The following is a 21,681-nucleotide window of genomic DNA, read 5'->3' as shown; positions in this document are numbered from 1 at the left end:
TTCATTATGCCTAAAGATGTTTTCATACAAAAAAAATTACTAAGAAAATTGCGGTAGGTTCAATTGAAAGTTGAATTTCATGCTAATATTTACTGATTTTATTTATTTTATAAAGTGATGCATAAGTCTTGGCAAGATTAGTTTTTATCAAACATTGATTTATCAAGTTCTCATTCGGTGACACTTGAGTGCACTGGTTTGAGATTAATAAAGTCAAATGTCATGTCAATTGTGGATCTACAGGTTTTACAGCAATGTGTATAACACAAGAATCAATAAGGTATCAAATAAAAAACACATCAAACTTCACAGACACACAGCCGTTTGAGATTCTGGCCTTGCCCAGCTATTAATCATAAAAATAGATCCCACCTCTTCTTGAGCAAGCCTCCTGATTCCAACTTGTCCAGAAATTCCCTCAGGTTCTTCCCTCACACTCTTCCCCACTGCAACTCCACCACCGGTAGTAATGCTGGAGGGACCAGTGGAACTGGCAGTGGTAGCAGCCAGAGCACTGCTAGCAGCACTGGCAGCAGCACTGGCAGCGGCACTGGCAGCGGCACTGGCAGCGGCTGCAGCAGCTGCCGCCGCAGCACCCCCTTCAGATCCAGCGAGGATCCGACCAACACGGCCCAAAGATGTAACACTCTGCAGACTTATGGCATCGTGCTCAATGATACGGAAAGGGTGCGTTGTCCTAGAAGTAATATATATATATATATATATATATATATATATATATATATATATATATATATATATATATATATATATATATATATATATATATATATATATATATGTATATATATATATATATATGTATATATATATGTATATATGTGTATGTATATATGTGTATGTATATATGTGTATGTATATGTGTATATATATGTGTGTGTATATATATATATATATATATATATATATATATAGGACAAACACAATAGAGGTGGGGAAGGCGGAATCAAACGGATCACAAGAGTAAAAATATTTCCTTGACCGGGACTCGAACCTCGGATCTTTCCACTTGCCGGGCGGATGCTCTTAACCACTTGAGCTATCGAGGAAACGTAATTTACCCTGAGATCCGTGGGTCTAATATGTCACCAAGCGCCCCGATTCTTTAGCCAAGAGATGGCGTCAGGGGGCTGTTTCACCCACCAAAGGAGAATCCTTTATGTGTGTTCCGATCCCTTTTCCTTATATCTGTTTCTGTATATATATATATATATATATATATATATATATATATATATATATATATATATATATATATATATATATATATTGCATATTATTAGGGGGGAATGCAAGACTTGGTAGACCATCCATCCACATGGATTTAATAGTAACATGTAAATAAAATGGACATTGGAGTAAGGGGAGGACAGTAATAATGACTGTGAGATGTGATTGATGGATGGATTGAATAAAATTGTTGGAGCAGAAAATAAAGAAATGCTAACCAGGGTTGCAGAAGACCAAACATTTCTGAACACTACCTCCAGAAGAGAAATCAAAATAAGATCAGACAAGTAGTACGAGGAAAGGAGATACATACTATGACTGTGCAGGGAACCATAGATCATAATCCCTATCATTAGATTGTCACCTAACACTATAGATATTAAAAATATTTAAGCACAGTACAATGTTTACACATTAATATACATTCTACTTAAATATCTAAGCACATCAGAGTCAAATAATTTATTTCTTGACTCATAAGGCTTGATTGATTGCCAGTAATGCGTTCCGCTCAATACATTTAATAGTTTTACTTTGAATGTTGAAATGTTGCATAAAATGGTTGATTAAATAATGTAATGCCATACCTTTCACAGTCTTTGAGTCTTAGCCAATGAAAATATGATGTATTTAGCTAATGTTTGTTTCTTGGTTCATAAATACATACCAACACTCTTTTTCTTTTGAATTACGTAAGATAACAAATAAATAGGCTATAGATTGTCATAATACAATTACTAATGTAGAGTGGTTTGCAGGGACTACCTAAACTACATATTATGAATTTCCACCATATTTTTATCATAGATTCCCCCAAGCTGAGTGAATTTCTGTATCCCACGACTTCTTGGGAAACCACAGGTAAAACAGAGAAAGGAACTGACTTCCCTACACTGACTTACGAGTTCTACAAGCCATAAGGCTAGGTGTAGTCAAGGTGAGCTTTACCCTCACCTATCATACTGACCTTCAGGTTGATAACTGTTATTATATGGTAAAAAAAGAAGAGGAAGAAATAGATAAACTGATAGAAGACACTGAAAGCTGAGGCTACAAGGAGACCACAAAATAGAACTGGGACAGAAGAAAATAAGAAACTATAGAAGTATACCTGGCCTGTCCCACAGCAGACAACCATTATTATTTTTGAAATTCTATTGGATAAGATGGGTTTTGGATGAATACATCATATGCAATGGCACAATGACTTATTTCCCTTCCTCTAAATAGCATCCGAGCTCCAACACCAAAATAAACCCCTCTTTAATTCTGCAGACTTCCTACCTCCTTTCATTTTTCCTTCTCATCTTTATCACACCCACATCTCAAAAGCCTCCTATCCAAAACTAATTACTGCTATGGCATCACACGTTATTCCTACCCCTTTTTTGGTGTGGGAACTAACACTAGTCTAATGAAATCTTCAGGCTAAGTTCCTCCATCAAAAATGTTACAAATTAGTCAATAAAACTCTTCCTCCAACATAAATTCTTAAGTAGTTCTGCAAGAATATTATACACCCCAATGATCTTATTTGATTTAACTTGCTAAATACCCTTTCTGTCATGCCACCAAGTATGCATGGACCTCAGCCATTCTCATCTAAGTCACATTCTCTTGCTATGTCTAAGCATTCTGGTTTAATGTCTTCACCATATACTTCCTCTATATATTTCCTTCCACTTTTCTTGAATATTTCATGGTTCAATTAATCATTTTCCTGATCCATCCTTCATTGTTTGCATGGATATTCCCTTCTTTCATGGTCACAGTACTTTAACCTTCCCATACAGTGCACTCATCTCACCCTTCCTTTGTAAACTTCCTATATCCTCCCACTGCATCTTCCATCATGCTTCTTTCGCTCTATTAGTTTCTCACCACAAGTTTATTATTCGATTGTTGTTAATTTCTTCTACCTAGCTCTGTTTTTACCATCTTCCATTTTCTCCTCTAGTCTATTTGTATAACCATTCTGTTTGTAGTCCATGGTTTTCCAGTCCTTTTCCTATAGTTTTGTTTGTGGCTTTCAAAATCCCTTTCTTGATTTGCACACATTTGTTTTATGGTACCTGTAATCCTAACCACACTCATACGTTTTTCTATATCCTTTTGGTACTCTATTATTTATGTCCCTTTAAATACTTATACATTCCATTCCCTCCCCTTTTCTCCCAGTTTTATCATCTTGAAGCTGAAGTTGCACTTCAATATTACTAAAATATGATTTGAATCCATGTCAAGTCCCGGAAACCATGTGAATAATAATGCTGGTTATCTGTGCCTGACCATAATATATAACCTACAGCAGTGTATCACATTCCCTACCTGTGACTTTAGGAGTAGAGACAATGAGTTGCATGTCCATATGATAGTAGAATTTCTCCTTTTTACTTTTCAATTCTGCATGGCCTGTCTTGTTATGGTAGGGGCCTGTCGTATTAATGGCTGTGGTCCATTTTTATTCTTTTTTTAAGTATAAAAAATAACTAATTTATTAGGTGAATTAGCCCTTGTTTTGAATTCTGTCTTTCTCTGACATGCATACAAATTCGCACGTTTTTTGATAGAGTTTAACCACATTCATAGGTGCATGTTAGTTGATATTATATATATTTACATGCGTGTGGGTTAAAAATTTTTTTGCACAAATTGGTAGGTTTTTCATGTGGTTTTATTAACTTTTGACCTAACACGCCCCTGTGGCAGCTGGCAAGGTATTATGTAGATGAATAAATCCTTCTGAATCTGCAGACAATTTCCATATATACTACCCATGATTATTGAAAGGTCTAAATCAAGGTTTCTTAGTTATTAGGACCTGACTTCCACAGTACTCAATTACTTTCTCCCCACAGTCATTCCTTGTCCCTGAAACATAGTCCCCTACTTCGTTACTATCTTTTCCTTTGCCTACCATCATTCTCCAATCCTCCACAACTATCAAATATTTCCTCCCAGGAACACCTGCAATTATTGCCTCTAATTGATGATATACTCTGTCCACTTCTTTCTCCCTATAATCACTTAGGAGGCATGTAGACCTGAACAATGACTAAGTTCACAGATTCAGCTTATACTCTCCTAATAGTATTCTATTACTCACTTGCTCTATGCTAAGCATGCTCTTCCTAATTATTTCAATTGATTACTTATGTGCATGCTTTTTGTCTGTCCACAAAATATTTCAATATTGAATCTTATAACATAAAAACTGTTTATCCAAAATGCATGGAGTAGAACAAAAATTATGCTACTTCAGGTTGCCCTCAATACAGGATATAACATAAATTAGAGAAAGGCATTCAGAATTTGTCCTCTGTCCTTGTAACTCTCTAATGAACAGAAGAAGAGGGTTGTTTGAGAAATAAAAAAAAAAGAATTTTTTTATTTCATTTCCCACATGTAAAACAGATGATTAACCCATAGAATACTTCCCGAACTAGATATTGGAATTGGGTAAGTAGCTTTTTCTCTAACTACAAGGAGAAATACAGAATAATATACATTTTAAGAAACTCATAATGCAGCTTTGTTATTAATCAATCATAAAATTTCTAACTTTTTTGCCTGATGCCAAAGAATATTGTACCATTGTGTCAGGCCACATTCTGTTATACCCTCCTAGGTGAAACATTAAATTACGAAATCTTTCTTTTAAAATTATCAAACGCAGATACTAAGATAGCATACAACTAGCCTACAATGAGGTTCACCATTTATTACAACTACTTAAAAAACATGGCAACCATATTAGTCATAAATAATTTAAATCGAGTGAATATTTAAACCTGCTTTAACAAATAGCCATTTTTCTCGCTTTAAGGATTTGTTTGCACAAACGCACACAAAAGAAAATTATGAAATTTATTTTAGGACTTAATGAGCACAAAAAGTAAATTAGATTATTACACATTGATTTTTATTCGGCAATGCAAAAAGGATTTGAATATAATTAGCCTGTTCTCACGCCAACCTTTTTTCATCCTAATAAGTCATCAGTGTACTTAGTGGCTGAAAGAAGTTGTATCATCAAATCATGAAATCAAAAATGTATCTTTTGTTTTAATTATGGAAAAATTCCAAAATGCTGGTGCTGACCCATTCAGTTCTCTCATCCTGTCTTGAGTTTTTTGTGTCTCTTCAACCCATCATTGCTGTCTCCTCTCTTCTGGTCAGGTACTTATGAACAGCAACCATAACTTAGATTTTTTAACCTTAGGGCACAAACAAGGTTGGCGTGGAACACCAGTACATCCACTGACAGTCAAAGATTTAAGGGATGTCAAAATCATTGGGGGCTTTGAAAAAGATACCAAAATACTAACATTCATGCTAGCATGCCAAGGTTAGAAAATTCTGAACTAAATTAATTTATATTGCATTTTTGTTATAGGAGGCAGTAAAAGCACTAAAAAAGTTATCTTTTACAGGTGCTAAGGATCTTGATAGTTTCTTCCTTTAACATCTTCTGTCTTCCTACTAAATCAGCTTGAGGAATTGGAATGGTTCAGTGGCTGATATACTTGCTTCCCACTCAGATGACCTAGCTTTGAATCCTGGAGGCAGCAGAATTTTTTAGTGATATCTCAATCCCTCCTTAGGGTGCTATGCACAGAGCACTTCAAATGGAGCATGACATCCATCAGATTTGAAATTAAACTGAGGGTCCCTTGGTACCTTTCGTTAAGAGTATGCCATCACCAGGTTTCACTCCACCATTTATCCAACAGAGGCATGAAATAATGGTGCAGAGTATTTTTTTGGCAAAGGGATGTGAAAGACTGTGGTTAATTTAATAGGTGATCGCAGAGTTCATCCAATGCTAAGCCCAACAGCGTGTGAAATTCACACATCAGGGTAGGAGGGCTAGGTACTTTCCCAGTACCACCTACGGTTTCTCAGAAAGATCCGGTACTTGAAAAATCACACAGCTTGTGTGAAGCTGACAGTGCCCATAGGAATGCCCAGATATTGAACCCGGGCTCTCAGGGTAATTTTTACCCCTGGCCTACCAAATACCTCTGTTTTGGAATAGTCAAGAGAGTTAACACTGTAACATTGCATAGCCTGCGTCCATCCAAAAAATCTACCCTAACCAGTATATAATAATAATATATAAACTGCGGTGATTTATTATACAAAAAGCAAACTCTAATATTATCATTGTAATAATTCACAAATGTGAGATCTGCTGTGGCATCAACCACTTTTCTTTACAGTTGCATACAGCATTGCAGTAGACAAAATAATTTGATATACATCTTACACACACATAAATTACCTAATACAGGGTGCAGCACTTAAATCTGGACAACCACGCATTTCCTCAAAAGAGATTTCCTTGCTAGGTAAGCGAAACCTTCCCCTGACTTTTCCAAAGCATTACACTTAGCCACATTATTGTAAACAGTTGATCTGGGTTTCCAGGAGAATCACACCATTTCAAAATATAACACCCAGGGCGAACACTTTTGATAATAGTGGCTCTTTGATTGTACTCCGCACTTGTATGTAACATCTCAGACATTTCGAGGGTATGACTGTTTACTAGATTCTTATAGATTTCAAGAATGCCAATTGCGCCTTCCAGTGGAACTACGATATGGCGGGAAATTCAAATTGAAATTTGTCCGGATTTAAGCGCGGCACCTTGTACATGTGTATGTAAGCACACTTTCAATTTGCATTAACACTTCAGATGATAATAAACACAAACATACTGGGAAAGATCAATATAAAACAAGACAACCTTTTGTTTTCATATCATTATACCCAACACAGTGTCCTATTAGGGCAGATAATTACCATCTAACTTGAACAACAGACAGCTATATAATGTTATCGATAGTTTCACTCAAAATTTCCTCAACCTATTATGCTATACGAGTCTAGAAGATGTGTGTCCACTTGCATCTTCACAATTTCCAGCTTCCCACTCACTTCCAAAATCTTGAATGTCCCTACACTGCATTCATTCGCTGTGACTAATGTTCCCCTCCGTAGGGATTCCCTCCAAGAGGCAGAATTAAGGAAACACCTCTTCTACCTCAATTTTTTTTAACATAAGAAACTGCATCATGGTGGGCCTATTATGCAAGACTTTCTTTAATGAAAGAAATGGCACTGCCCTGTTGCATTTCACATGAAAATACCACAGTACTTTATGAGCCATTGGTATCACTGAAGTAGATCTGAAAATATAGTTTTAGTATTTTCCAGGGCTTGAACCCCACCAATGATGGTTAGGTTCAACACAAAGTGACCACAAAACTAAAATGTAAGTTATTAACATTTGAAGGTCCAGATTCCTAAATTACGTTCATAACTCATATCAAATTTCTAAGCTTTTCAGACCCTTTCTCCATTTTTTTCAAAATTCAAAGGAATGTGAAGAATTTCTGACTTTTCCAGATTTCCTGACAGAGAGATCACCTTGAGTTATTGACAGACTGGTCTTTGATATCAATACCAATGGTGAGTTCAGGCGAAATAGCTGCCTTGCTCTATTGGTGTCATATATTTGGGCTGTAAAAGCCATTTTCTTTTTTCATCCTGTTCCAAACATAAAATGATTTCTGACGCAGAGGAAAGGTTTGCTATCACCATTTGAGCCTGAGAATCTCAGCTTAATAGGAAGACTCTCTGCCCCAGATCCTCTACACTGGTTTAATAAGAGTTAAAGTACACTTTTCAACCCAAAATGTCAACAAAAAACAATCACTTAAGTCAATGGTGAAAATATGAACAAAATGAAGCAGTCACTTACAGTTAAAATGAATCAAGCAAATACAAAAATAAAAAGACCATTGAATAAACGAAAGTTTTCAGTAATCACTTCAATGAACTGCAAAACTAGAACAATGAAACAAACCTCAATCTTAAAAAACTTATCGCTGAATCACTGACCCAATAAAAGTCACATTATATTGAAAACACAAGCATTTTACTGCTGTGATGTGAACCAGTCATTTTACATTCAGCCTTGACTCCTAATCAAAGAAACTAATTTTTTCCTAGTACACTAACTACAATTAGTACATTGCTCAATATCACTTTTTTTCCAAACAATTCAATTTAAAAAATAAATAATGCTGTATTTATATCAACATTGGAGTAAACAGCTAGGAGAAATTTGAGAATATTTTAGTGCTAAGGCTACATATATTTAGTTATAAGGCTATGTGATGTGCACCTAGGGTAACAATAAACTCAGCATCAGCTTTATCATGCAAATAATACTTCACTACACGATTTTGTTCCATTTCTATAACTCTTTTTCCAGTACTCATTTCTGGAATACTATTTCCCCAAGTTCACTTTCGTACACTCTAACATTAACCGTTACATTATTAACATTTCAGTGCCTCTAAATACTTTACACAAACAACATACTTACCTTTTTTCTCCCAAGGTCATAGTGTCTTTACTGTCCTCTTCTCTAATGCTTAGACTTCGTAGCCCTGTTCAGTTGGTTACAGTCCACTTTTCTCTCTTTTTATGTTGACTTGGAATGGAATTCGTATTGAAAATGGATTTTAATTCACTTGGTTAAAAGACCCCTTAATGCAACAATCAAAAGCTGTGCCTCACACCTTACAAGCACGGGTGGTCCAGCATTTTCTAGGAGTGATTATTCCACTCACTAAATGTTTGCCCATTCACAAGATGATTGATCGAAGTGGTGTCATTCTCTTTCTCAGAAGTGTTTCTAAAATAGTTCCATTAAGTTAATGGCCACTCCAATGGGGTTCAATGACAACATTGTTTCCTTGCTGTAATAATGTATGCCACTTAAACACCTTGTGTCTTGTTCTAATCCTCAGATCTACTGGGCATAACTGCCCTTAGAAGGAGCAACCATAAGTGACCTCAAGAGTAAGTAGGCTCCTTTGGATTGCTTTAACATTTCCACAAGAAGATTGTAGCTAGACTGCCAAAGCATCAATATGTGTATGTACTCACACAATGAGCAGCTTATTTCATACATAAAAAAGAGAAACTCTCACCCAGAGGATTTGACCAGATTTGAAGTTGACTCACTAATGCCAGAAGCTATACAATAAACCTGCTCAGCTACCATGCACAAAACTTTCCGGCCCGAAAATTAACTGAGATAAACCTGAATGTGCTGAAACCGTTTTATTCCTTTCAATTTACTAAACATCTCACTTAAAATTGGGTTAACACTCATAATAACAACAACATTAGCCTAAATCAAGGGAACAAAACTGAACTGCTTCTTGTATTTTACCATAGTAACTGCAGCAAAATATAAAGGTGCGAATTTCTAACCCAAGTACCCCATTACAAAATACAAAAATTGCCTAATTCAGAAGACCAGGCTTAGTGTCCGATCTTTATGTAGTAGGTAATGATACCTTGAAGATGGATATATTCCCTCAGCAGATGAAGTCTGACTATCTGGAGGCGATGGGTTACCAACTGTAGTCCCAACACCACCATCTTCATCTTCAGCCTGAATTCTCCTTCGAAGTTCTCTGATTCTTTGGCGCCTTCTTTCGTTTTCTTGGACTTTCTGCTCAACTTCTGGCACCTATCATTTAATTAATAAATAAAGTCGGGTGCACGATTACAATGGTGAATAAATAAGAAGTAGACACTAACAGTTAAGATAGGAAGGAATGATCATAGGAAGAAACCATTTCGTAATATATTTTATTTAATACTCTTCTAAAAAATAATGATGAGTCATGCAACTATAAAAGTTCCACATTTATTGAAATTTGCCTTTTTACTCCAATGAAACCACAAGGCCTATTCCTGACGGTTAATACATCCAGTTTAAAACCAGCGAAATATATTATTATTAACAGAAAACGACGAAATACCAATAACAATTTTCCTACACATTTTATCCATTTGTACTTGATCTATTTTACGAAAAGGCCACTAGGAACTTTGTGACGTCCACTTCGAAAATAAGGTGCAAGGCCTTCGATGCCCACAAATGTATATTTCTCGAGATAAGTACCTAAAAACATAGTTAATTAACATACACAATTATGGTAGGATCCATCCAACGCTATTGGCCATCATTAGAGAAAATTAGAAAATATTTTCGAACGTTTAAGCCAATCATGTACTTTTCATTAACACATTATAGTGGGTTTGTTTTAATTTAAAATAATGACCCAAAAATACGTGTTTTCATGCACAGAAAACGTCCAAGTCAACAAAATGTTTTCAATCATTGCATTGCAAAGGCGCTAAGAATTATAATGAAAAATCTTACATTTTCGGAGATATGTGGTGCTGGAGCAACTATTGGTTCACTGGCTGCCACAGAGATGTTCAACTGTACAGGTTTTTCAACAGATTTCTTGTCAACTTCCTTCTCATTTTCAACATTAGATGTCAAGCTTTCACACTCGTCAGTACTCGAAACAGTAGGTTCTAATTTTTCTTTGCTCCTCCTAAAATAGTTTCACAATTCAACAACTCGGTAGGTCAAGACTAAACGTACACTTAGAATTAATATGAGCAGTATAAAAACAAAATAGTTAACTGTCAAGCCTTGGTAACTTAGGAAACATATGACAATTTGAATTCAGGAAAGATCGCACTGTTACGGTATTTCTCAATAGGTTTTCTTACTTTGTTCCACGATTGGGAGTCACATCTTCAGCATCATAAAATTCTTCAGAATCACTACTAGTTGACATGTCGTCTGGTAATTTAAGAACTCATTTTCCAGTTGACAAACACAAACCAGTACGAATATGTCTCCCGAGAGCGAGCGACATTTTTACATTTGGACTTATTGACCAATGAGATTACTCAAGTCCCGGTATATATCGTATATACACCCCCATTGGTCGTGAACGATAAAACCTCGAACCCAAGACTCATTTACGCCAAAAGCAAGATGGAGGAACTCGCTGTGGAAGTATGCGGCGAGAACGGGGTATATTATAAGGTTGGTTAATGCAAAAGTACGCCAATTTCGTCAGACATAATGAAATAAAATAATCCTATTATGCTTATGCAATCATGTGGCTTATTATTTTATCAGCATTTTGTGCGATTAACGAGTATTCAGGCAAGAAATGACAGGTTGAAACGCGGCTTGGACGCCATGTCTCGTTTGACAGGGCGTGTTTTTTCCATGTGCCTTTTCTTAGAACTGTACAAATTTCAGTGCCTTTATTTTTCATAGCGTTTCATGGCATTTTAAAATTATGTGTGAAAAACAAGCGATAATGAGCTGCTATTGAGTTAAATTGGCTAGGTTAAGAGTCGCTGCATGAAAAGAGCCTCTGTCCGATTTGCTCAAAACATGAGTTATTTGTTCCAGTCATGTGAAACGGTTTTGAGGTTCCCATTCAGTCTAGAAATTTTGAAGTGTTAATATTTTGCAGTAAACCTCAAAGATAACCTTGTTCATGGTGGTATGGAAGTCAAACCAAGGTGGTCTACCCAAAGAAATCCATTGCAACAAATGAAAGTTTAATCAAGTTGTTTACCATATTACAATGTTAAATGCTGCTATTTGTATTTTCAGGCATTTGTGACGGACGTTTTTGATGAAGAACTTCTTGTATCGTTTGAAAATGAGTAAGTAACCTCATTTTACCTGAAATGTTGGTAATGCATGGTTTTGTATGCTAGGAAAATATGCGTTAGTATTTTGCAATATGGCTTACTATGAACAAGATAATTTAATTTTCAAATTTTTCAATTTATATATTGTTTCTATATTGAAAATCCGTCTCCATTCATGGGTTTGTAGTGAATCAGGGTATTATTTCATCGCTTATTAGAATAATTAATAAGTGAAGAAATTTTCCAAAAGTTTAACCTTGTTGTTGATTACAACTCTAGGATTCACAAGTTTATAGCATTGTTGGATGTCGATAGTCATGAAATTGCAAAAATTGGTAATGGTAAATTGATTTATTGTATATTTTAAACATTGTAAATTTTCATTTACAATGTTATGTGAATTTTCTTTTAGTTATTATTAAGTCTCATTGTCATAATTTAGAAAATATACTCGTATGAGCTATTTGCGTATCTACATCTGTACGAGTACATGTGCCACTCCATGCACAAAATAAATATTAATAACTTCCTGTAATTCTACTTAAAATGTGGAAATTTTGAGCCTATTTTGTCTCCACTCAATGTTCTATATTTTAATTTTCTAGAATTGCCTTTTCAATAACAGCGTGGTGTATATTTTTAAGTTAACTTCAATTTCGTTGTATTTATATTCGCCCGTCAAAGCCTTTACATGACACATTAGCGTTTTAAATATTACTTGTTACCGAAATGATGGTATTTATGTACCACTTTTGTTTCAATTTCGTTGACCTTATTAGTTTTCCGTGTGCTCGGCTAATATGGATGCGTGATTGTAAATATTTGATACTAGGCTTCGCAGCTTGCCATGCACGCCGAGCTAAAAGGAAATTCTGAATATTACAATAAAATTGTGTTATTCTCTTACAACCTCTATGTGGGTCATGGAGAGGTATGAGGTCATTTCATTTTATGTTGTTTATAATGTTTATTGCTGTTTATTATGTGGTTAAATGTGAACTAATGTCCGTAAAAAAGGCAAAATCACTAGTTTAGTAACATCTTATAGGTTCTGGTTGGTATAAATGTTGTTACATGATAGATCCCATAAAAAAAAGGTTATCAAATTTTTAATAATGCCTTCCTCTGTAAAATTGTTTCTGGTTGTTGCAAATTACTTTTTCAGGTTACACAACAAGACCTTTTTATTCTAACCCACTACTCTAGTTTCTGTAGTCACAGCTAAAATGATAGCTCAGAATTTTAGAAGAGGATTTTTTTGTAATTTGTATTATACTGGATGAACTATATTGTTTGTTCCCAACCTGCTTATTGGCTACTAATGTTATGTAGCTAATTTTGGATAAATGTATTCTAATGTGGTTAGCATCAATGCAATAATGGTTGGTTAAAGTGATGGTTTCTATCGGTGGTCTAATTTTAATAGCAAGTAAGACTTGAAGGTATAATCATTGTAACATTTTAAAAGGAGAATGTATATTTGCTAAAATTGGTTTGTTAGTGAAAGTCCCTAAGTCTCTCCTGCTGTGTGTGTACTGGTTGATATGATGCATCTCTAAATTGAATTAAAAATATTAATGAGATATTATCAAGTGTTGACTGCTGTTTGCCAGAAAAATCCTTAACTGCTGTGAGCAGCATTTCATTATTCCCGAATATTCCTATGCCTTTAAAACATCTGACATGATGAATTGTAATGACCTTCTGTTTGGTTTATTTGTAATGTTGTGGAGGCGAAAGGACTAAAAGTTTTTCCTGACTGAAGAGTCATGAACAGGAAATGTTGAAGCACTTAAGAATGGTTGTTCTTTCAACCTGTGATTGTAATTTATGCCAATTCCACTGTCAGTGATGACTGGACATAAGTGTCTTCAATGGCATTTCATGGCTTGTCCATCATTATAATTATTCATTTCACCTAGAAAAATTCTATTAAATTAAGTTCCATGCATCAGGTGATCCTGGTGGTGCACCTGATTTTCCTCGACTACCAGAAGCATCAGTAAGCAACTGATTTGACCAAGGTGAATTTACAGATTACGTGCAGAAATGAGATATACGAGTACAATGTTTGTCCCTGAGAAATTGTGCTGATTGTTTCATTAGCCATTAATTACTGATAATTGCCTAATGAAAATGAGATTTCCATGGTGAATATATTTCCCAGCATTGGCCTAGACCAAAATGCCCCTACTTCATACAGAAACACTTGTATATGATAGTATAAGATTTAAGAGAAATTTTGATGCTTTGTTCAAAAAAATATCCTATACTTTATCTTTTGAACTGTCCATCCTTACAAAATATAGCCTATTTCTTTATTTGTTGGCCAGCTTATGCAGGTGGGTAACATCTGCCTACTTAACACAAATGGTTGCTTGTCTGTCTAATCTTGGGCGTGAGTGTTATGTCAACTTAGGTGGTTTGGCTCCTGGGAAACCTGATGACAAGCCTGAGGCTTCTTGGGTCCCAATGGGCACATGGACCACCTGAGGTATCCTGATAGCTAAACAGTTTTGATGGAGTTTAATTATTTTAAAATAGAGGTGTTTTCAATTACTGAGGCTAGTATTTCCAGTTATACTGCACTGACTCATAATTTAATATAGCAGTATTGTGATAAATTATCATAATGTATTATCATGTTCCTGTGTTTCTCATTATTAAAAGTTTTATTCTGATTGGAAGTATGCTTGGAAACATTGTGAAATATCTAATTCATTCATTAGCTTTTGCTATGAGTATTGAAATGACATATGTTCTCTTATAGATGTACTGAAGTAGATACTACAATATTAAACAGCAAGAAAATGTCAAATACTTCATAGTCTAAATATGTCATAAATTGTAGTTTTACTAAAAATTATTAGCCTTACAAAACTCTTTGGAAGAGCATATATTCCTAATATAAATTTCATTAAACAACATAAATGTCCTTGAGTAATCATGGTTTTGCTATCCGTAGTCATTTGTTACAAAATTCCATTACCACATCAGATTCCAGGAATCTGATGTGGTAATGGAATACTGTCTGGATACTGTCGGGTGCCAATTAGTGAAAATTCATGATGAATAAGTAAATTAGGTTTATAATTTGTGACATACTTTTATTACCATGTACTGTGTGTTTTAAAATTGCTTAGTTATCATGGAGATTATTTACCAGAAAATGATGTAGCACTATCAACTTCTGATGCGTAGAAATAAATTCCTTTGATTTCCAGAGGCCATGGCACTCCCATGATTATTGTGCTCTTCAGATTGAGGGAATTCACTTCTCCTGTTGGATGGAGATGATAATCTGGGTTCTGGAAGTTTGCTTACTATGATAGTAAAGAAGGCAGATATTTTCTCCGCTAAATTAAAAAATATTTGGGTAGGGTTATTTATCTTCCAATTCCAAAAAAATATGAATGAGAGGTAGTGCAAACACTCTGAACTCAATCAAATAATCCCCAAAGAAAGTAAGTGGAATAACTAGTTTCCTTATTAAAAGATTTTGTCTATACATAATGTGTATATACACTTACACACATATATTTATATATGCACACACACGTCTACTTAAAGAAATAGAAGAAAATTGTTTCTTGAAATGCTCATACCTTATAATTGCCGGCCCTATTAGTGGTGGGATTACGTCCTTGTCTGCCAACCCTAAGGCTGCAGGTTTGATTCCAATCTTGGTGGGTTTTCTTCCATTTAGTGCTTGGGTGTTTGTAATTATCTATTGTTATATATATCACTGTTTAGTCTCATATAAAAGCCAAAAAGTGCTGTTTTCAGATAAATACTAAAATTAAAAAATAATGTATTCAAAATATACAGACCATGCATGCAAGCATATTTTAAATTAATTGATGATAATTTTATAATGGATTGCGACCACTGAAATTAATTGCCGGCAAATCTCTACTAAGAGCAGGATGTGAACATAAATGTAAAATTCTCAGGTCAAACTTTTTCTTCTGGAACCACATTTCAATGTGAATGGAGGTCATAATCAATCATTAAAGGTTGTAAGATACTAGGATTGAAATCTCATCATACTAGCTGCAGAGAAATTGAACTTCTACTTTTTGCATTGGTCATGATGAATTTTGAAAATGCTGTAAATGGGTCAAAACACATCTCTACCCTTTTATAATGATTTTTATTTTGGTAGTAGTCACCGTATAAAAAAATATTTGACTGGACCTTGGTAGTTCTGGTAATTAGAGATGGAAACCATTGTGTAATAACATTACCATACAGTAAAAGTGCAGCAGTACTCTCTGAAATAATGGATCAAAGAGGTTATATTGGGACCTGGAATCGGAATCTATAAGAACATTCATACAGCATTAACATCTATACATGATAAAACATGGTGACATTAGCTATTGTTACTTGCTTAGAAGGAAATGTTCGGTAAATGTGCAGCTGGTTACCCTGTGATTATGTTAACCCTTAATGGTCAAATCAATAAGAGTTTAAAAAGTTAATAGACATTGCATAGCCATTAGCCTTTTTAGTCATTTTACTAATATTACAATTATTGAACAACTTTTCTGTTTCTATTACATACATGTATTTACTTCATTGATAGCTCACCAGTGTTATCTTCAATTTCAAAGCAGGCTTAGCACATTCTTCAAAAATTCTTTGCCTTAAAGGACCTAAAATAAAGAACACTTTATCACTTAACAACCTGGGGAAAATCAAATGTACAAAACATGAAATCTTTTCTCAGCTGTTATTGTGCTCAATCAGAGCCGATCATTATTGAGCTAGAACAATGATAATCAGTATATGTTCTTATCATAATGCTTAATCAATAAATGTTCATGATTTTTTTTGGTTACTGGTCTTAAAGTTATGACAGAAGGAATACTTTTTCCTATTCCAGATACAATATAGGTCATGAGCAAAACTAAAATGTAGTTTCTCAGCAAAATAACTGTCACCAACTTAAATTCTAAGTAATTGTTGTATGTGTAAAAAAGCCAAGATAGTACAAATTAATTTATTAACCAGCAGTGTAACTCATTACAATTTTGACTCGACCCTTTTCTGTACTAAAAATCCAAATTTATCTAAATATAAACAAAAAAATATTTATAGTACTTATCTTTGTCTTCTGCTTCAATTGCCAAATTCAAACTTTTTCATGTGTAAGAACTTTGCCAAACCCCTAGAATGTATAGGTCTTATTGTATATATACCTGCATTAAAATTTTTTTACAAATTCCATGCTGGTGCTATTCCACAACTTAAGACCTCGTCACTGAGTAGACCACATAACTTGGAGTGAGGGCTAAAAATCTGCATGCCTCACATTTGATGACTAGATATTATCTGTGGCTGTTCTGCCACATGGAAGGTTCACTTATGGTTGACCTCCATTTCTTCCAGTCTTGAGCCATTATTTTCATTTCTTAATATTTTCTCATAATGTGAATCATGACCAACATCGTATCTCTCGCTGTCCTTCTTCCCCTCTAGCATTCCTTTTAACACAACCTTCAACCCGCCCCTGACCTCATATAATGCCCTAACCAATGAACCTTTCTTCCATGATTATCTTTGTCCTTGTCTGCCAACCCAGAGTCCACATGTTTGATTCCTGCCTAGGGCATGGATGTATGAAATTGTCTTAACTGTAGGGGTTTGATGGAAGAAGAGACCATGAAGCCTCAATCTCGCCCTAGTAAAGTTCTTAACTAAATACCAATTTGCTCTCCTCTTCTCTGAGTACCTCCTCATTCTTTACTCTGTTATCCCATTTAATTCCTTGAATACCTCTCTACATCCACACCACAAGGCACCAATTCTTATCACTTTATCTTTCCGCAAAGTCCATGTCTCGGCCCCATGCATTATCACACTCCAGATTGAACATGTAGACAAGTCTCTGCTAATCATATCTCTGTTTCATGCAGTTTAACAAGCAAAAATGAATTAAGTGAAAATTTTCAAAAGCCAATGTCATATGTCCACGGTTAGTAAAAAGCACATTTAATTCTAGAGTCATATTTGTGCTGGCTTACTAGGTATCTGTGTAGATTTATCAAGCTCCTCAGTAGTAGGCTATCATAATGTCTTTTGTGAGTGAAAGAGGACAAAAGCCAATGTGCACATGAGGCAAGCATAATTAATAAAAGTATAATCCTATCCAATATCACTCTTCGGAGATGACTTAGTCTTATACCAATCTCAGTTTGCAGACTGTGTTATGAAAATCTTTGTTTTAAATCTAAATATAGTTCATAATATGAAGATAAAAATTTGTTTAAAGTTTTGTTACGTGAATCGGTATTTTGAAATTTTGAATAGTATGTATGAAAAATTTGCTTGAAGGCAATCAAGTATCACTGTTTAAGTGCACCATTGATGCAATGATAATTCATCTAAGTCCATTGCTGTTAGTTTCCTCAGGATTCTAACAACCTTTCAAGAATCCCAGTGTCATGCCCAAAATTGAAGGTTTTATAATTAATGCAACTTTTGAAAAGGTGACAACATGGATGCTGTCAAAACTTTTTAAGATTATGGGCTATTCAGTCCCTCAAGTTTGGTTATTAGTTCTCTTGCTTTTGTGAAGATTATCTTTATCATTGACGTAGTGACTAAGTGAGCTTATGTTATCCTAAAATTCAAGAGCCTTTTCCTACAGTAGGAATATGTTTGTATAATTATTTATGGCAGTTGTGAGTTGGTAATTCAATGAAGTGTGAAAATGGTGTAAATACAGTGGCCATCTCTGTGGGTGGAAAGCTATATGAAAACTATTTTCGCTGATTATTGCTCCCAAGAGTTAGAAGGATTATAAATTCATGGGATCAATACTGTGTTACAAGTTCGCTTGCATTTCTGCATATTTTTTATGGTTCCTGGTGAGTCAGACTCGTTCCTCATTTGTTATGCATTTGCAATGTAATTCCTTTGATAGCAAAAATTGTTTGAGTTAACCTACAATTTTGATTTATATTGTATCTCTCAAATAATATTAATGTTTTGTTTGTTACTTTTCATTTTTTTCATTGAAAGTTGGCAGCCAGAATCCAGGTTTCCATTGTCCCAGGTCCGCCTACCCCCTTCCGATAGCAGTGCTAAGGTAGACTTTCAAGTTGACCAAGAGGTAGAGGTTTTCTCCAGGGCTAGTGAACAAGAAGAATGTGGGTGGTGGAGAGCCACTATCAAGGTAAACCTTAGGCCAGGTTGTGTTTTTGAAACCTTTTTTGCTTTTTGGTTCAATACAAATGTTCCATTGATTGTACTTGCAAAAAGTCATGACTTAATTCAATTAGTGTGGTATTGGCTTGATTACATTGTTAAATGTTGTTGTGTTATAGCACATTTACCTACTGCTACTTGGTATTTTTTCTTTCATTTTCAATTTTATTAATAAGATCAAATAAATGTTTAATAACTGATATAATGCTGTTTCCAGATGATAAAAGGGGACTTTGTTGTGGTGCAATATCTGGGTTGGGATAACACATATACAGAAATAGTTCCAGCGGATCGACTTCGCCCTAAAACCAATATGCCTCCTGTAGACAAAGGGACTTTTCATAAAGTAGAAGTGGACGTGCCAGAGGAACTCCGTGAATAGTGAGTTTTCAACATTCTCAAGTGAACAATCGGCAATTTCATTAAACAAGTTACAAAAAAGTTTTGGATTTTGTGCTTCAAGCTTATCAGTGTTTGAGTAAATTCTTTATAAGCTTCAATGCAATGACTTTGATTGTACTAATTTTACATTTGGAAGAAATGTGTTTTCCCTTCATGTGTGTGGGGCACATTTTGTTTTTATGAGGTTGACTTAAATCCCCAGTTATCAAGTCTTGTCATGCATAATGCTTTTGATTCAGTAAAATAGCTAAACCCAACTAATTAATAATGATTATACACTTAACCAGCAATTTTTTGAGTGTTTATTCTTTACAATTCAGGATAGTTTTATTCCTTATTCTTTTTTTCCTGGAGAATTAATGGTTGTACATTTCCTGGTAAACAAATGAAACAGGGTCATTATGAATCAGATAATGGTAGTGGCTATTAGTGAGGCTAATTTCAACCCTAATTTTTATGTTCCACTTCATTTTCTCGCATTTATAGTAGTGCCAAAATTGAAAATGCACACAAGGACTTCCAGCGTTCAATCGGAGCAGCTTCTTGTCGATATGTGCCAGAGCGTGGGGTACTACTAGCTATCTCACGGTCTGAGTTGTGCCGCAAGAGATCTGCTATGCTACAAGAGATGCACTTCCGCAACATGACCCAGAAGGCACTTCTTCTAAAACGAACTGAGGAAGCAGCGAGGCAACTTGAATGTACCAAACTTCAATCTTCTACTGGGTATGTGTTTTATTTTTTTCCCTCACACTTTTCTGCAAGTACTGCCTGTGATTGTTTGCCATCTAACCAGATTCAAGTGCGACAGTAGTTAATAATGGGAAAGTGTGCTTTCAAGTGCTTTTGAATTCCAATTTTGTTTCCATTGAACTTCAGAGTAGCTCTCTCTCTCTGTCTTTCGTTTTTCATAATTGTGTGTGCGGAAGTATGTGTTCTCACACAAAAGTGCACATTACTTCCATTTTGTTAAGTGCATCAACCAGTGTAATAAATAGTCAAATTTTCATGATAAACCCAAGGAGTATAATGGCATTAATCCATTCTTTGTGGGCCCTGTGAAATGACAAATATTTAGGGTTTTTGACCATTTGGTTTGTACTATTTCACACTGAATTTGGCTACCTTTCTTGGGTAATGACATAATAATAATCACGGTGAATTTTAGGACAATACCTCTTGGTCAACTATCCCTTCCGTGTCTGTAAGACCATCCACATGAAGGCAAGGCCCAGACAGCACTCCACCCATCTTCTTTTAACAAATCATTACCTGGGATGTGCTCTTCTGTCCAAATTCCCAGTACACGCATGCATCCTGTTGCGCACAGAGCATACCCTGGTGCTGGAGGCACTGGCATCTGTCATTGCCTCTAGTCTGTTATTAGATCATAAGGGTGTAGAGCCCCCCACTGCATGGCGGGGTGACATATCAGTGGGGCCATGGCAGGTCAGCTGTGGGTGGTGACCCACTGTGTTCTTTTTTTTTCCCCACCACCCACATCATCGCTTCCATCCCATTGCATTCCCCTATACCTCCTCCTTATGCATCACTCCTATTCCTTAACATCCTGGGGCAATCCCCCTTTTTCAATCACCTCATGCTCCATTAACCTATCCTCATCACCCCCCTCCCCCACAATGCTTAAACACATGCACATGGAATTGTACATGTCCCAATTCCACTTCCATTCCCTCCCCATCCAACATGGACTATACTCTGAATACCCTTATCCCTTCCGTCACGATCCCATGTCAATCTGGCCTGTTGGTACCCTAAAGAGGAACCAATTCTGGAGGTGCCGGTGGAGGAGGCCGCGGGGGCCATCACCGCCTGTCGGCATCATGCAATGATCAGCGGCAAGCCTGCTCTGAGTAGTTAACCTTTTGCCATAAATGTGTATTGGTGTTTTGGGTTGGGTTTATCTTTCTTTATGACAACCCATTTAGGTCTGGGTGGTCACATAAATTGTCAGCCTGTTTGCCTGTTCTTTTGGAGGAAGAAATAATGCAAGAATGGCTAAGCATGTGCATGAGTAACTGTGTAAAAACTACATTCCCTGATAGCATTGCGCACAGAAAATCAGGCAAATGTTCTTTATTAACTTGATAATCATTGTTGATGGTTAATATGTAACTCTTTCAAAATCATTAATGTGGGGCATGAGTTGAAATTTTTGTGGGCTGGTTATAATTATAAAAAAACATTTTCTTTTTAAGCATAATTAATTTTTTCTGCCCTTCGTCT

At 35.5% G+C, this 21,681-nt stretch overlaps 2 protein-coding genes across 8 annotated transcripts in view; one reads left to right on the top strand and one right to left on the bottom strand.

The window, feature by feature from the left end:
• Window positions 1-11,017, bottom strand: part of LOC139696329 (uncharacterized) — a 64,757-nt gene extending 53,740 nt beyond the window's left edge. For all 3 annotated transcript variants that reach the window (XM_071595047.1, XM_071595049.1, XM_071595048.1), the window contains exons 1-4: window positions 10,870-11,017; window positions 10,508-10,688; window positions 9,633-9,808; window positions 373-697 (exon numbers count right to left, since the gene is read on the bottom strand). In XM_071595047.1, coding sequence (XP_071451148.1) covers window positions 373-697; window positions 9,633-9,808; window positions 10,508-10,688; window positions 10,870-10,937 — 750 coding nt within the window. In that variant the 5' untranslated portion in view covers window positions 10,938-11,017. The remainder of the gene's footprint in view (window positions 1-372; window positions 698-9,632; window positions 9,809-10,507; window positions 10,689-10,869) is intronic.
• Window positions 11,018-11,137: 120 nt separating this feature from the next.
• Fmr1 (synaptic functional regulator FMR1) overlaps window positions 11,138-21,681 on the top strand; it is a 40,996-nt gene continuing 30,452 nt past the window's right edge. For 2 of the 5 annotated variants that reach the window (XM_071594802.1, XM_071594801.1), the window contains exons 1-6: window positions 11,141-11,191; window positions 11,777-11,829; window positions 18,847-19,000; window positions 19,250-19,413; window positions 19,921-20,160; window positions 21,216-21,308. In XM_071594802.1, the coding sequence (XP_071450903.1) occupies window positions 11,141-11,191; window positions 11,777-11,829; window positions 18,847-19,000; window positions 19,250-19,413; window positions 19,921-20,160; window positions 21,216-21,308 (755 nt within the window). Of the gene's footprint in view, window positions 11,192-11,776; window positions 11,830-18,846; window positions 19,001-19,249; window positions 19,414-19,920; window positions 20,161-21,215; window positions 21,312-21,681 lie in introns of all 5 variants that reach the window. The other 3 variants (XM_071594804.1, XM_071594803.1, XM_071594805.1) reach the window with 2 other exon arrangements.

The sequence above is a fragment of the Hetaerina americana genome, unplaced genomic scaffold, assembly GCF_022747635.1.
Source record: "Hetaerina americana unplaced genomic scaffold, ioHetAmer1.1.p SCAF_7, whole genome shotgun sequence".
In the NCBI taxonomy this organism is placed as follows: domain Eukaryota; kingdom Metazoa; phylum Arthropoda; class Insecta; order Odonata; family Calopterygidae; genus Hetaerina; species Hetaerina americana.
This window is presented reverse-complemented; position numbering and strand designations above follow the sequence as displayed.